Source organism: Somniosus microcephalus, chromosome 27, assembly GCF_052327205.1.
Source record: "Somniosus microcephalus isolate GS21.2 chromosome 27, FLI_Smic_1.0, whole genome shotgun sequence".
In the NCBI taxonomy this organism is placed as follows: Eukaryota; Metazoa; Chordata; class Chondrichthyes; order Squaliformes; family Somniosidae; genus Somniosus; species Somniosus microcephalus.
Genome location: NC_141013.1, coordinates 14,443,318 through 14,460,078, shown reverse-complemented (window position 1 = coordinate 14,460,078; position 16,761 = coordinate 14,443,318). Strand labels below are relative to the sequence as shown.

Below are 16,761 nucleotides of genomic sequence, written 5' to 3'. Positions count from 1 at the left end.
TAGAACTTACCTCTGTGACGAAGCTTTGGTTATCTGTTCTCATATCTCCTTATGTGGCTAGGTGTCAAATTTTGTTTGATAATGCTCCTGTGAAGCACCTTGGGATGTTATTACGTTAAAGGTGCTATATAAATGCAAGTTGTTGTTTGTCTGCACAGTGAGTGTTAACAGACTATTCTATCATGGAGGAGAGAGAATCACAGCCAAGTTCATTCCTGTCTCCCCCCATATCCACATATATGCACACTTTCTTGCAAGGGTCTGTTGCCCTTTTGAACTGTATTCATGTTCATTATATATGCTGCATGTTTTTAGATCCCTGTAAGGTGATAAATGGGGATCCGTTTGAATGGAATCAGTCTTTAGTAGTAATTGACTGCAAACTGGAGGTGACTACATAACCAATAAGAACTGTCAGAGATACAAGGGAAAGAAGAAAGACTTGCATTTATATAGTGCCTTTCACAACCACCGGACGTCTCAAAGCGCTTTACAGCCAATGGTACTTTTTTTGAAGTGGAGTCGCTGTTGTAATGTGGGAAATGCGGCAGCCAATTTGTGCACAGCAAGGTCCCACAAACAGCAATGTGATAATGACCAGATAATCTGTTTTTGTTATGTTGGTTGAGGGATAAATATTGGCCAGGACTCTGGGAATAACTCAATAGCAAAATACTGCGGATGCTGGAAATCTGAAATAACAACAGAAAACGCTGGTAAAACTCAGCAGGCCAGGCAGCATCCGTGGAGAGAGAAACAGAGTTAATGTTTCAGGTCTGGGACCCTTCATCAGCTCTGAAGGGTCCCAGACCTGAAATGTTAACTCTGTTTCTCTCCCCACGGATGCTGTCTGGCCTGCTGAGCTTTTCCAGCGTTTTATGTTATACTGGGAATAACTCCCCTGCTCCTCTTCAAAATAGTGCCATGGGATCTTTTACGTCCACCTGAGAGCAGACATAACCTTGGTTTAACGTCTCGTCCGAAAGACAGCACCTCCAACAGTGTAGCACTCCCTCAGCACTGCATTGGAGTGTCAGCCTAGCTTTATGTGCTCAAGTCCCTGGAGTGGGACTTGAACCCACAACCTTCTGACTCTGAGGTGAGTGTGCTACCAACTGAGCCACAGCTGACACAGGGAGGGGGGGTTAAAGGTTGTAACTCAAGCTCTCAACAACTTGGCTGCTCATATTAAATATTAAATTTGTTCTCCATCCCAGATGAGAACTCTCAAGCATCAACTGTGAGAGAACCTGTAGAGAAAGCCATAGTCCTTCAACTGGGCACCCTGTTGACTGCTTTCCATGAGCTGATCCAGACATCCATTCCATCTGGGAGCAGTGTGGACATTCTCCTGAAGGAGCTAGCCAAAATGTACAACATTCTCACCTCATTAGTGAAATATGTAAGTATGCAGAGCTGGTGCTGCTTAATCCTGATAAATACTGAGAAATATACTGGGCCATGATTACAATAGGACAGGAGGTGTTGTGAGCAATGCATTTATGGGTGGATTTTCTTTTGGTATCCTGCTCAAAATCGTACAGGATAGTGGTGAGAAAGGGGGTGAAATTGAATGGTGAGACGAACCACCACGTCATAGCCCCAACCTGAATTTCCTGTCTCTTTCACCGTACAGTCGTGATGGGGGTGACGGGGAGAGCAAAGAAAAGGGAAGGGGAAAAATAATAAATATTAAAAAGTGGGGGTTCCTTTAATGGCTTAGTAGGTAAGTGCAAGAAACTTTCTTGCAGGCAAAATCATTTGTGTGCCTTTAAGAACATACATAAGAACATCATAAATAGGAGCAGGAGTAGGCCATTCGGCTCCTCGAGCCTGCTCCGCCATTCAATAAGATCATGGCTGATCGTCTACCTCATCTCCACTTTCCTGAACTATCCCCATATCCCTTGATTCCCTTAATATTCAAAAATCTATCGATCTCTGTCTTGAATATACTCAACGACTGAGCCTCCACGGCCCTCTGGGGCAGAGAATTCCAAAGATTCACCACCCTCTGAGTGAAGAAATTTCTCCTAATCTCAGTCCTAAATGGTCGACCCCTTATTCTGAGACTGTGACACCCGGTTCTAGACTCCCCAGCCAGGGGAAACATCCTACCTGCATCTACCCTGTCGAGCCCTGTAAGAATTTTGTATGTTTCAATGAGATCACCTCTCATTCTTCTGAACTCTGGAGAATATAGGCCTAGTCTACTCAATCTGTCCTCATAAGACAATCCCCCCCCATCTCAGGAACCAGTTTGGTGAACCTTCGTTGCACTCCCTCTATGGCAAGTACAGGAAACTCTCGATTTACCGGCACCTAAATAACTGGAAATCTCGGTTAACCGGCAAAATTCAGGAGTAGGTTCAGGTAAGTTTTACTTCATATTACTGGCCGTTCCTCGATCTGTGGCTGTGCAATCGGGTGTGGCTGCAGCTGTTGCTAAGCAACAGGGACGCTTGGATCTTGTGGCCATTGTTCCTGCACCTGTTGCTAAGCAACAGGGAAGCCTGGGTTTGTTGCTGTATACGGAGCTCTCAGCTCTCATACCTTTTAACTATAGCTCTCGGTAATCCGGACTTTTTGATAAACTGGCACCACGCCGGTCCTGTCGGTGCCGGATAAAAAAGAGTTTCCTGTGTATCCTTACTTAGGTAAGGAGACCAAAACTACACAATACTCCAGGTGTGGTCTGACCAGGGCTCTATATAATTGCAGTAAGATGTCTTTACTCTTATACTCAAATCCTCTTGTAATAAAGGCCAACATACCATTTGCCTTCCTAATTGCTTGCTGTACCTGCATGTTAACTTTCAGTGATTTGTGTACAAGGACACCCAGGTCCCTCTGAACACCAACATTTCCCCATCTCTCACCATTTAAAAAATACTCTGCTTTTCTATTTTTCCTACCAAAGTGGATAACTTCACATTTCTCCACATATTCTATTTGCCATGTTCTTGCCCACTCACTTAGCTTGTCTATATCCCCTTGAAGCCTCTTTGCATCTTCATCACAACTTACATTCCCACCCAGCTTTGTATCATCAGCAAACTTGGATATATTACATTTGGTCCCCTCATCCAAATCATTGATGTAGATTGTGAATAGCTGAGGCCCAAGCGCTGATCCTTGCGGTACCCTACTAGTTACAGCCTGCCAACCAAAAATGACCCGTTTATTCCTACTCTCTGTTTTCTGTCCATTAACCAATCCTCAATCCATGCTAGTATATTACCCCCAATCTCATGAGCCCTAATTTTGTTTAATAACCTCTTGTGTGGCACCTTATCGAATGCCTTCTGAAAATCCAAATACACCACATCCACTGGTTCCCCCTTATCTATTCTGCTAGTTACAACCTCAAAAAACTCTCAACAGATTTTTCAAACACGATTTCCCTTTCATAAATCTGTGTTGACTCTGCTCAATCCTATTATTATTTTCTAAGTGCCCTGTTACCACATCCTTAACAATAGATTCGAGCATTTTCCCTACTACTGATGTCAGGCTAACTGGTCTGTAGTTCCCCGTTTTTTCTCTCCCTCCTTTCTTAAATAGTGGGGTTACATTTGCTACCTTCCAATCCGCGGGAACCGTTCTAGAATCTATGGAAATTTGGAAATGCATCCACTATCTCTATAGTCAACCTAGGATGTAGGCCATCAAGTCCAGGGGATTTATCAGCTTTCAGTCCCATTAATTTCTCCTTTATAGGTGGACAGCTGACAATTTTTCTGTCAAAACAATCACAACAGAGAATGAGTTTGGCCAGCCAGACAACCTCACTTCATTGTTCAGTCCCAGTTTCAAGATCCAATCTGACCATGCTTCATCTTTTTCTTACCCCAAACGTACTCCATTCCCTGCTAAATCCGGAATCAATCCAGTTTCCTTTTGAATGTTTCTTGGGCAAGTTACACGAAGGAGGAGGAAGAATTGTCTGTGTTCACCTTTCTCTGGTGCACCAATTGGCCAATCTAACCGGGATCGTGTAGATTGGGAAGAGGACGGGGGAGGAGCACCTTTGCTTTAATAGTATTACATGTAAGTGCCTGGGGAACCAGTACCCCTGGGTAGATGGGAGGAACTGAACATCCTGACTATATGAGAAAATGCTTTTTTACTTGACTATATGGTATTTTAACTTTTCATGTCTTTTCTCCTCCCACCCAGTATATCCAGGGTTACACGGGACATGTGGCATGTCTTCCTGCAAGATTTGAGAAGCTGGTGAGTATCAAACTATTGATTATTTTCTGAAGCTGCCTCCCCCTTGTCTTTAAATAAAAAACATTGATGTGGGGTGTTCGATTCCAGTAACTTCCCCACAACTGAATTTAAACTGTGGTTGCTTGGTTTGTCCCTTCCTCTCTTCTTAAATCAAGTAGTGATATTTGCAATTTTCCAATCCATAGGCACAATTCCTGAACCTAAAGAACTTTGAAACATTATGGGGGAGAAATTCATTATAGCCCCATTTGGGGCGTTAAATTTTAAAAGTTTGGAAAATTAACGCCAGGCGCGAATGCTTATAAACTTTTTAAAAATTCGGTTTTATGCTCTAAGAAGGAAGTGGATTGCTAAATCAAGCTCTCCACTTCCTTCTTGGAGCGCAGTCAGCAGCAGGCGGGGCGGAGACTTCAGCAGCGCTGCTCACTGGGCCGTGCAGCGCTGCCACATTCAAAGGCTCCTTCCCTCCCTTAAAGGGAAGGGCCATCGCTGCAGGCTCTGCAATAGAAAAATTACCTACCTGGACCACCAAGGCAGCCGCGATCCCGTGCGATCAGCCCGGAACTCGAGCAGAGTGCTGGGCTGATCGATCGTGGCCAGGAACCCACGAAAAAAAGCAGAGCAAGAAAGGTAAGTTTTTTTTTACTTGCCTCAACCACCTCGCCTTTAATCATTACCCCCCAAAGCGGCCGGCCAACTGATGCACGCCTCCTGCAGCTGTTGGCGTTTTCACCCAGCGCTGCTACAGGGGGCGGAAGTCAATTTCGGGTCCAGGGCGATGACGTCACGATCTCCGGGCAAAGAAGATCGGGGCACAACGCTGTAGCGCTGCCGCAAAACTCCTGCCGAATATGGTGGGAGTCGATGTCAGCGCCGTGCCCAGTCGCAAAGCCATTTGTGCCCCCTGGGGGCGCTAACTGGAGGCGCAAAGCCACCCAATTTCGCTCCCCTATGACTAACACATCTGTAATTGTCCCCCCCCATTTCTATTCATACCCTGGGGTGGAAGCCATCAGGTCCTGGAGATCTGTCTATCTTCAGTTATTTTCTCCATTGCCATTTTCTTATTTATATTAAATCTACTAAGTTCTTCCCCAGTTCTTACTTTTAGGTTCCCCTGTACTACTGGTATTTTGTCCTTTCTCCACTGGGTAAACCAATTAAAAATGACTCATTCAGCAAGTCTGCCATTTCCTTATTGGTCGTTATATTTATATGCATCTATATTTATTGGGCCCACATTTCCCTTTACCGCACTATTCCTCTTAATGCTATCACTTGCAAGTTTTTTTTACCATATTTCCTCTGTGCACCTCATTACTTTCTTTGTATTCTGGGCCTGTCCTGATTCCCAGATGAATTGCTGGGCAAAGGGATCTCAGTTGGTGTACAGCTCTCTCTCTCTCTCTCTCTCGTGAAAGGTGTGGAGTATTTATTTAAAAGAGCACCATCTTTATGAAAAAGCATTGGGTACATTTTTTCTCGTTTGTTAGCAAATGAAGAACACAATGATGTAGTGTGTCTCCAAAAGAATAATTGTGACATCTATCTGCACATGATGTCCTACAGCAGTTCTCCCTCCCCAAATGCAATTGCGTTTTCAATTAAGACAGTACCCCTTTAATAAAATTTGCTGTATACCCTGATGTTTTATACACATTGTATAGATTCTTATTTGTGTATTTTATAGTTAAAGTCTACAAAGTACATGTCAGGTCAGCAGAGGTTCAGTTGCTGATAATGTCAGGTGTTGCATTCTTCTTACAAGCAGTGGTACCACAAGAGGGCAGCAAAACAATGCACTGGTAGCGCCAGAGCAACAAACGACCCCAGTGCTAGTTGGTGGGATAGATTAAAACAATAATGGCCCGTATTTTCCGATGCCTACGGGCTGTGTACGGGCTGTGTACGGGTGTGTGCGCGCTGTGTACACACCCATAGGGACATCGGAAATGCCGGTTTCAGGCATGTGAAGTGCATGCGCTGAAAACCGGCATTTCCGATCTGTCAAGAATGCTCTTGACAGATCGGACGTCTGCCCTGGAGAAGGGCATCTGCGGGGGGAGAGTTCCGCTTTCTGCAGAACCTCCGCCCGCAGAAAACCCTTAGAAATCTTAGGCCTGGTAAAAGCAGGCGTAAGTTCTGCTTTTACCAGCAATAAGGGTTTGAAAAAAGTAATTAAAAAAAATTTACTCATTTATAATTTTAAAAAGGTACGTTTATTTTTAACGTCGTAAAAAACATTATTTTTTTCAAAAAAATTAATTTTTCTGTAAAATATTTAATTTAATTTAATGTAATTATAACATTTTTAAAACGTGATTTTAAAAAAAAATTAATGTTTTAGTGTCTTTTTGCGGTGATCGCCATTCATATATTTGACAGGTCTATCTGTCAAAAGTATGAAGGGAGATTCCCTCCTCCTATTGGCTGGCTTGGCCCACGTGAGCCCAGGGACGCTTGCGAACTGCATGCGCCCCTGGGATACGTGGGCCCTGCGCATTTCGACTGTGGACAGGCCCAGGAGCAGAAGTGTCCGCGGAGCCCTCGGGTAAGTTCGTAGATTTTTTTCCGATAGGAGGCGTCCGCAGGCAGGAAGCCTCCTATCGGAAATTACGGGCCTTGATTTACATCATTTTTTTTTTTCTTTCCTGAACGCGTGACTTGGTTCCACTGGCACCGGCAGCATTTCAGTACCTCACGCAAGTGCCCATTCTTTGTATCTCTACTTGGACAGTGTCAGTAGGCTATTAAACCATGGAGGGCATCACAGTCCTTACGTGTTCATGTCCTTACTTGAAGTGTAGGCACACGCAATTTCCAACATAGGGTCACTGTATATCAGTCAGGATTCTAGCTGATTCTCCTTCCCTGATACTGAGGCCAATTAGCACCACTCCTAAGTCACCAGTTGTTATCAGTTAACTCAGCACAGATCAGAGATTAAACCTGAGACTTTCCTGGTTTGTATACCTCAGTAACACACCAGTGTATTTATCCACAGAGCCATTGGGCGGAACCAGCTTTTTTTTTAATGTATATCTTCCCCCTCCAGCTCGTGCACCATTTCCCAGCCAGAAGGAAAGGCAGAAAAGCTAGCCCCAGTCTTCTACCAGTAGTTGCTTAGGAAACGATTAAGGGTGTCCCGGGAGCTTGTCTGGCAGTTCATGTATTTTCCCCCCCTTCATCCTTGTAGGGAAGCAGTTGATCCTCTTTGCCCATCCTTGCTGGCACAGGCAATACTGGGCTCTTGTCCTGTGGGAAGTTGCAGCTACAATCTGCTGTCCTGCCATCCAAAGCATAATGCATTCAAGAACTTACATTTATAAAGCACCTTTTAACATAGAAAAACATCCCAAGGTACTTCACTGGCAAATCAAAATGTAATACCCACTGGAAATGTTATGTACGCTAAGTATGGTTATCAATCTTTAACTTAGACACTGTATTATCATTGTTATAAATCCCTGGGTTAAAGTTGCCCCTGTGAAGGTACGGCAAGAACTTTTAAGGACACAATGTGACTAAGAGCAGACTTTCCATAATTCTGCACCAGTATCAACTGTTGCAGACAGTGAGGCTGGCAGTCTCCAGGCAGAAACCCCAGGAGGAAGGGGTGGAGTCGGGGTTTTCGAGCGGGAAAAAGAGAGCGACTGGAAGAGGAGAGGGCAGGAGCTCTGAAAAGAGGGCTCAGGAGGCAAATGGCTGCCGCATCCCGTCCCGGGCTTCCAAACTCGGCCGCCGCCCTTCGTATTAGTAGCACTGCATCCTGAACTGGCTGGCTGCAAGGGGGATCGTCGTCTGAACCCAGATCTGCAAGGCAGAGGTCTGGGGAGAGCTGCTTGCCTCGTGCTGATGGGGAGCTACTTGGAAAAGCTGCAGAGAGTCACCAACTCCAGCGGCTGCTGTGTGCTCTGCATCCAGAACTCAAAGTGGGATTCAGTGATTGTGAAGAGAATTCAACGAAGGGGTTCGGAGTCGTAAGTCTTGCAGACATTATACATACCATGAGCTGCAACTTAAGCGCGCCAACGAAAGAGTGCACTCGAATTTGGACACAGGGACAGATTCTCCTTTGAATCCATGTAAATGGAGAATGTATGTTTATTATGTCTAGAGTCATTCTAATGTATGCAAATGTCTAATTTAGTTCATTGACCTGTAATCTTCTTATACTGTCTGATGTTAAAACTATAAAGTAAGATAGTTAGAATTAAGCCATTGTAGTAGTGATCTCCTTACTGGACTATAGAATACTGTCTACAACAGAGACCACATCTCACATATATCTAAAGAACCGTGAAGGGGTTACAAAAAAATGGATGCAAAGCCACTGAGTGAAATGATAGGGTGATTAAAAGATTGGTCAAAGAGCAGTATAGAATCCCTCTGCTGTGGGCCGCAAACCACATCAGGCTGAGGGACGACCTGCTCTCAGGCTCCGCCAGTGTCCTAAGAGGAACCGAGAGATGATGCTTCCTCTGATTTTTATTTCATTTTTCTTCTGTCGTGCGGAGCATGGCACCTCCCACAGCGTTGCAGCGAAATCAGGAACTGAGCAGCACCTGACAGCAAACCTACATCCCGCCACCACGTGGCGTAACGTGTTAAAGTTCTCACTCTCTGCCTTTATGGAATCTAGGTATATGATAAACAATCAATTGAGCAGTACATTAAAGTCCTTTATCTGTTGCCTTTAGGTTAAACTTTCAGGATCACACCTGACCCCACAATGCTATGCTTTCATAACCTATGTTCAGGTATGTAACAATTCATTTTTAGTATTTATTCATACAGTTGTATATGATTTTATAGCAATTTTGGTACATTTTAAGTTGGAGTTTAATATTTGTTTGCAGATGGCCAGTGTTGGATGTTTGTTATGTTACATAACTCAGTCAGTTTCATGATTTTTAGTTCTGTTCATTATCTAAAGAAATAACACATGCATTTCCTGTCCTGAAGGTATTGATTTCTGCTGAAGTATGATTCTATGTGCAGCTTACTGCCCTCCTGCATCTCACCCAAGTCAGCAGACTTTGACTGGAGTGGGGGGGGGGAGGGACATCACAACCAAGGTTAATCCTGTTCTCACCTGATGCATGCACATGTACGTTCTAGTAAGGGTCATCGGATAGTAATTAGGAGCAGAAACTCGGACTGATGTTTCCCCCCAACCCAAAGGAAGTTGTAGCACCTTTGGAGATCTTGGTCAACTCGGCACAGACCAGGGATTGAACTTGCAACCTGCACTTATTGACTTGTGGCACACCAAGCGATTTATTTACCTGAGCTAATGTAACCTGTTTAATGTAAATAAATGACTAAATTCAGTATAGCTATGATGAAAATGGGGGCTCTTTTAGCTTATTTTAATATTTATTTTTGAAAAAAAAATCTGTATTTTAGTTGTGCATTTGTTCTGTTTGAAATGTCAACCATTACTAGTTGGGGAAACCCCCAAAGTTTCAAATCATAGCTTGAAGTCCATTTATTTTAAATAGGTTGTAGCTCTTGTAACTATGTGAATATTTCATTACTGTTTTGGAGCAGGGCAGGGGAAGGAACATGTTGTCGGCGATTCTAATTCTAACTCTGCTTCCCGAATAGAATATCCAGAGTGAGACGGTGAGCTTCGGAGGAGGCGCAGAAAAAAAAAAGGACAAGAAGAAGGAGATGGCAGCCATCACCGCAGCAACGGTATAGGATCTGTAAAATCTATAACCCAGTTCAGAGGCCTTCTCTTCACAACATAAATACAGAGAGGAAGGCCATTCAGCTATCTTGTCCATCCATCCTGAATGACCCTACAGTCCTCCCATTGCATCATATAATGGTTCTTAAATGATTCCAGAGTTTTCTTCTCCATGACTCTCGAGGAATCCATTCCCAGTGTTGATCACGGTGTATGAAGAAGAATTTCCAGATATCAATCTTAAATTTGCCATTTACTGGTTTGAGCTTGTGGCGCTTTGTCCCTCTCATACAATTTATTTTAAAGTTATTTACATATATTACATGAAAATTATATACATCTATATCTCTACTCATGACTCTGACCCATGTTAAGAGGGATAATGACCATTAACTATTACATTATCTAAAAATATATTCAGTAGGCACAAATAGGTATCATTCTTCAGAAGGGTTCAAGGGCATTGCACTGAGAATTCAATTCAAGCAAGTTAGAAACGGTATAGTACTTGTAATAGATTCAATTTATGGCAGGTGTAAGGATCTGATTCTTTTAGCTTTCCCCTCCTGACTTTTGAGGTGTGGTTCCACAGGTGTTGGCAGCCCACCGGCCCAGCTAAATGGTCACTGTGTGCGAGTCCAAGATGGTATGCTTCAGCCAGCTGCTCAACTATGGAGGGCATGACAGCCAAGCCTTATCCTAGTATCTCTTGATGTTTATGAACACAATTTTCAGTAAAAGATTTTTTTTAATTAACTAGTTTCAACAGTAATGGTTACATAGAATTAATTATAAATGAAAGAAATTCTGAGTGTATTTTAGTGTTGAGATTTTGCCCAAATTCATTCTGTGGCAGGATTTGGTTATTTCATTTCACTCTTGTGTGGCATAGCGGAATGCTTCCATGTTGGAATACCTTTTCTTCCCCACCAGTTTTCTCACCTCCTCTCCTGAAAGTGCTGACTCTTGTTGGGGTGCAGATCCATGGTTGCCAGCAGAGGTCATTGGATGGTGATTGCCAGTGGGAACACAGGTTTTTTCCCTCTGCCTTCCAACCCAAGGGCACAGAAGCTAGTTAGAAGTGCCTAATGAAGATCCATAAACTCAACCTAGTCTAGGAATCGAACAGGAGACCTTCTGTGGCTCCGTACTATGCCACGTGGTGCTTTGAACCATTAGGCCTAGGCTATTGGAAATGCCAGTTTGTCCACAAAATGCCTCACCTCTGGCTTGAGTTCTGGTGTTGTCATTTGCAAAATGTTACTCTAACATGCACTTGTGAAATAAATTTATAACTTGCTAATAACCATTGAGATCTTCATGGATAATTGTGGATCCTTAGGGCATTGTCAAAGGACATGATGTGATCAATACTCTGCCCCTTTCATTGACCTGCATGTAGTCTTTCAGGCTGACAGTAGTTTACGTCTCATCTCGTTCTATTTTCAGGCCCGAGTGCTCCGTGAAACCAAGCCAATACCCAACCTGATATTTGCCATTGAGCAGTATGAGAAATTTCTGATTCACCTTACCAAGAAATCAAAGGTAGGTGGCTGCCCTCCTACTTCTTTTGGGGAAATAGTGTTGATTTGCAATGAGTTTACTTAATGCAATTTTTCTGACTGGAAAAACAAATAATCGTGGAGAGACAGAAGACGCTGAAGGAAATATAAACAGTTTATCCCTAGGGCAGTTAATCTCCTTTATAATCCTGTTTGTGGCACCTGTATGTACAAATCAGGCAAAAAGCCATTAGGCCCAACAAGTCTATATCCTTCAATTCTTTCTCTCTCCAGCAATACAACAAATTGCCTTGAGCCCATTTATACTATCTTCAATATTCTTTCCTGGTGACCTATTCTATGACTTGACTACCCTATGGGTGAAGAAGTAAAACCTCTGATTTTCCTTACTCCAAAGTTGGTTTTAATTCTAGTCCCCTGTGATGTCAGCCTTTCATCACTGAACAATTTGCCTGGATCAGTTTTCCCAACCTGTTCATAATCCTGAAAACATCATTTGTGTTGCAAAGAAAACAAACCCAACTTCCTTAACCTTTCTCCTCAATTACATTTCTGAAACATGTTGCTCTCTTCTCTGTACTCTTTCAAGGGCAGTAATATCCTTTCTCGTATCAACTGACCAAAACTGCATACAGTGCACCAGATAAAGACCCTTAAACTATGTAAAAATTAGCAAACAAAAAGCTGGTACTTAAACCTGAATCAGGACAAGGGATGTTTTTTTTCTGCTACTGTTGCAACATTGCAAAGTACATTTGCCCATGACAAATGGAGTGTTGAAAAATTTTCTTCTGAAAATGTACCTACCTCACAGCAAAGAAAATGATTTTTTCCTCAAATATATCACAATAGCTCAAAGTGGCATACAACAGACATTAGTGCAATTAATGGTATGGGTATTTTGCTGCTTTCTACCAATGGTGCCAGTAAGATGGCTGCTACTGGAATTTAGTACACTGATCTGGCCCATAGTTTCAATTTGCATTGTGATCACGGATCTGACTGCTGAATTTGGTTACTGTGATGCTAGTTTAAAACATGGTAAAGTGCAAAAATGTATGAGTTTTTAAACTCAGATTTGCTGTCTCTTTTATTTAAAAAAAAGCCACAGACTGGTTCCGATTCACAGGGAGACGAAGATCCACAAACTTAAAATGATTACTTTTAAGAATAGATACAGATGAGGACATCTGGCCCGTTCATTTCATTAATCCAGGGAAACCTATATTCTCCCCTTGACCGCCTAACTGCCCCTTGAATAAGTCTAGGAAACATCATTTGGAAAAAGCATTGCAAGATTTGATTCTCAAGTGTATCCCTTGCCTTATTCTGTTTCAGATAAGGGGTTGGCAGCAGCTGGTAAAGCTGTAGATATATTCAGAATAATCTGGAAGAGACAGCCGTGGCAATTGAATCACTTTACAAAGCACACATTTCTGATAATATATCAATGGGGAGAATTGAGGCAACATGTAGTTCTTGCTTTACAACTTTGCCAAGCTAAGCTGGTTCTTTTTCACTACATACTGTTGTGAAGGCCACTCGGCCCATCCTTCCAGAAAGATGCTGCAGTTGTTCACTTTCTTCCTGCCGCCCAACCAGTGTCCAACTAGTCCTTAAGTGATTACAGGGTTTTACTATCCTATCTGGAAGTCTATTGTACACGTTGATCACGCTGTGTGAAGAACTTATTGATATGTTCTAATACTATCTTTCATTAGTTTGAATCTGTGCTTCTTTGTTTCTACTGTTGCAATTTAATTTGTATTGTTTACTACTGTATCTTGTTTCTCTGTGGGATCAGCCTTGATTGTTACAAATGAATTAACAAGTCATCTTTGAAAAGCTGCTACAGCCCATGTGATCCAATGTTCTGCACTTCCTCAGTCTAAGATTTTTTTTCCTCTTGTAGGTGAACTTGATGCAGTATATGAAGCTCAGCACGTCACGAGATTTCCGGATTAATGCAGCCACGTTGGATGCAGCACTTCAAGAACAGGAAGCGGAGGAAATCCAGGATGGTGAGAACGAAGGCGGTGATCAGGTAAAGCACTTTGATTCTTCTTGTGAGGTCAGTTTGCACACATCTCAAGCAATGTCCCATTCAAAGATTACTCTCGACTGCTGTAATACACCAAACCATGGCGGGAGGGTGCAAAACCCCACACTGGGGACGTACCTCCACTTTGCAATACCAGAGGAAAAGGGGGAGGAAGTACAGGGTCAGCAATTTATTGAATAGTTCTATTTTAATGTGGCCTTTTTTACTTGTATGGGAGCTGAGAGAACCCTACTTCCTAATAGTATTCCATGGTTGTGTTTTTTTTTTTGCTGGGGAGTAAGAAAGAAAGAAAGCAAGCACTGAATGTCATCTGGGATGGCTGAATGGAAGCTAGAGGCACATGGTGCAGCACTTCTGTCAAGGGCTATAAGTAGAAATGAACAGGGACTGTAAATGGTCTTGGGATAATGAGTCCCTCTGTTTCATGATCGTTATTCCCATTATATACTTTAAATATTTCACGTCAATTGCAGTTTTTTAACTAACGAAACAATTTTACTTTAGTTCAAAAGAATTTAAAGAGTCACTGAATAACTATTTGTATCTTGGTTACTCAGCGTTTTAATGTAGTCTGTCATAATTTATATAAAGTGCAGCTTAAATCGTGGGGTGGGGGCGGGTAAGTGGTAAGCAAACTTGCCATGGTCACTGTGATGATTTCAAATGTGTTCTAAAAGGAGATTTATGAATGCATTTTTGATATCACTACCTATATAGCAACCAGACAATTCTTACCTTATTACATACCAAAAAAATGCAGATGTTCATATGTTAAGCAATTAACCCACAAATCGAGAGGATTTTATATTAGTGTCAGGAATTCCACACCGTAGGGGTGAAAAGGAAGTCTGAACTGTACGCTTCGATTAAATGTGAGTCAACTCCCTTCTGATTGGTAATGAGGAATGTCTTCAATGAGTATGGAGCACACAATTATAGTGAGAGCTGTGCCAAGTAGCGTGCTCATCTTGAGACTTTAAATGTACCCAGTTATTACTGCTACCCAATGGTGCTAATCCCTGACCCATGAACAATCAGTGGGAAATGATCATGTTGATTTGCCAAGTGGTTGTTCATAGCTCATCGTGATACAATTATAGTAATTACAGCACAGGAAAGAGAGAAGTCTTACAGCATTACTGAAATTCTGTGTTAAATGAAGCAAATACATTTAAATAGAGGTTTGTATGTTGTACAATTAATACAGCAGAACTTTTTACTGTCCTTCTTTAGTCAAATATCGCTGTAAATGAAAACCAGGAAAACAGAGAACCAAAGAAGAAAAAAAGAAAAAGATGAAACTGTAACAGCAAAGGCAGATGGGGTGTCCACTAAGTGAGGACACTGGGGTCAAATTTGCACCCATCGCAGGATCTGAACCATTCAAAATGTAATCATCCTTCTCCAGCCTCTCAGTTCAGCCTCTGTCACACTTATGCAAATAATTTCCCAACGTGATTTTCATGGGGTTGTCTTGACATTCTCAAAGGTTCATCAATTTGTACAAATTGAGCAGCAGAGAAATACCACACTCTCAACTGAGACCTGATAAATTGGGTTAGCTGTATCGTTGCTTCACTTTGGTCTGAGGAATTCCTGTTTTGTGTTTATTTTCTTTTGTTAAGAGACCCACTTGTTTTTTCAATGATTTGATAAATATCTAATGCTTCTCCTGCAGGAAAGAAAAGTATATATTATAAAAAATGTAAAAACTGAAAAGTGCACAAGTATTAAAAAGTGACAAAACCTTAACTCGTGTTACTTTTCCATGTAATAGGTGCTGTCTTTTATTCATGAACATGTCCTGATCAGGAGAGCCAATTCCATAATCAATCATTTCGGTGGACATGTTCTCTGAAGAAAGTGTTTCTTGCTTTTGTGAAGAGATTTCATTTTTCAACAAAAGTTTGCATGTCTCAGGCATTGGGGTTATGGTATCAGCAGCGGCAGGAGAGATATCCCTCCTCCTGTGATCTGCGAAAGGCACTGACGCTTGCTGGGGTACAGTCCACAGGTGCTAGTAACTCCACTACCTCATCCAACTGCCTACATTTTGAGTGAATGTTGACAGGCTTTTCAACTACTGGGGCAACTCAGTCAAGCCGAATCCTGTCACTATGTACTTCCCAACAGAGCCAATGGATATATCTATTTGGAATGATAATCCTGGTTGATACTTCCCTTGTCTTGCTGGGGGAATTGAGGTCAATTGTGGCAACTCTTGTCACCTTGGCTGAGATGAGCTAACTTAGCACAGAACGGTAGACCTAGTTGGTATGGTTCAGCCCAGCTAGATGTTGATTCTACCAGTTGAACATCAGGTTAGCTTGCTGCAGTGGGCAGCAGTTGAAAGACCCATTTTTACTTTTAGTAGTGGCTTTGACATCCAATTCCTTTGTAAGGTAGGGAGGATTTGTTCCCAATCAACAATACATTAATAGACTAGAAGATTTGAATTCTTAAGAATGTGCAGCCCTAACTATGAAAAAAGGCTTAGAGTTTTAATTTTCTACCCACCTCTGGAAGGTGCTGACCCTTGCTGGGGATACAGTCTCACTACTACTTCACCAGAATGCTGTTCTTGTGTGAACCTAGACTGAGTGTTAAAGCTATTCAACTGAGGGAGGGGGACATCACTGCTGTGAGTGAAGCTACACACTTTACAGCAGGATTCATGGGATAGTAATCATCAGAAACCCTGCCTGATTTTTCTCCTCCCTAGCTCAGATGCCAACTGCAGTACTCCAGTTTTAGATAGTTTAATATATAACCACATATTAGGAAGAACTATTATCCATCTTAAGGGGTGGATTAAGATTGGATTTGGCTATAGTCAGTATCAAATCCACTGCTTGAGAGTTTGACAAAAGCTATGCTTGTGGGAGGCAGGTAGAGTGTTGAATGGGCCATTTGCCAGCATTCAGAACTTTTTATAAGATTTATTTTTTCCAGATGGTGCCAAAAAACGCAGATGTATATTTTGTAAGCTCCAAAAGATAATGACTAAAGTGGTGCCACATTAATCTTTTAAAGCAAAGAGTAAAAGCTGATAATTAATTAACATCTGGTACTGTGCAGCTCCTGGAAGCCCCTCTGTCAATTCTTTTGTACGCTGTAGACCAGAGAACTGCAAGCCTCCCGTAGAGGAACCAATTTGTTCGCTTGTCTAGCACGTGGATGTGTGTGTCATATTCAACCTAAGGGGCTGTGAAGTACTTAATTTTGAGTGGAGTGTTCATGAGTTA

General features: G+C 42.2%; 2 protein-coding genes across 7 annotated transcripts in view; one reads left to right on the top strand and one right to left on the bottom strand.

The window, feature by feature from the left end:
- The window catches only part of fanci (FA complementation group I), a 96,284-nt gene extending 81,016 nt beyond the window's left edge, over positions 1–15,268 (top strand). For all 4 annotated transcript variants that reach the window (XM_085968559.1, XM_085968558.1, XM_085968557.1 and 1 more), the window contains 7 exons: positions 1,218–1,402; positions 4,180–4,236; positions 8,937–8,996; positions 9,847–9,936; positions 11,381–11,476; positions 13,367–13,498; positions 14,750–15,268. In XM_085968559.1, the coding sequence (XP_085824685.1) occupies positions 1,218–1,402; positions 4,180–4,236; positions 8,937–8,996; positions 9,847–9,936; positions 11,381–11,476; positions 13,367–13,498; positions 14,750–14,815 (686 nt within the window). In that variant the 3' untranslated portion in view covers positions 14,816–15,268. The remainder of the gene's footprint in view (positions 1–1,217; positions 1,403–4,179; positions 4,237–8,936; positions 8,997–9,846; positions 9,937–11,380; positions 11,477–13,366; positions 13,499–14,749) is intronic.
- The window catches only part of polg (polymerase (DNA directed), gamma), a 43,291-nt gene continuing 41,174 nt past the window's right edge, over positions 14,645–16,761 (bottom strand). For all 3 annotated transcript variants that reach the window (XM_085968562.1, XM_085968560.1, XM_085968561.1), the window contains one exon: positions 14,645–15,188. In XM_085968562.1, the coding sequence (XP_085824688.1) occupies positions 15,124–15,188 (65 nt within the window). In that variant the 3' untranslated portion in view covers positions 14,645–15,123. The remainder of the gene's footprint in view (positions 15,189–16,761) is intronic.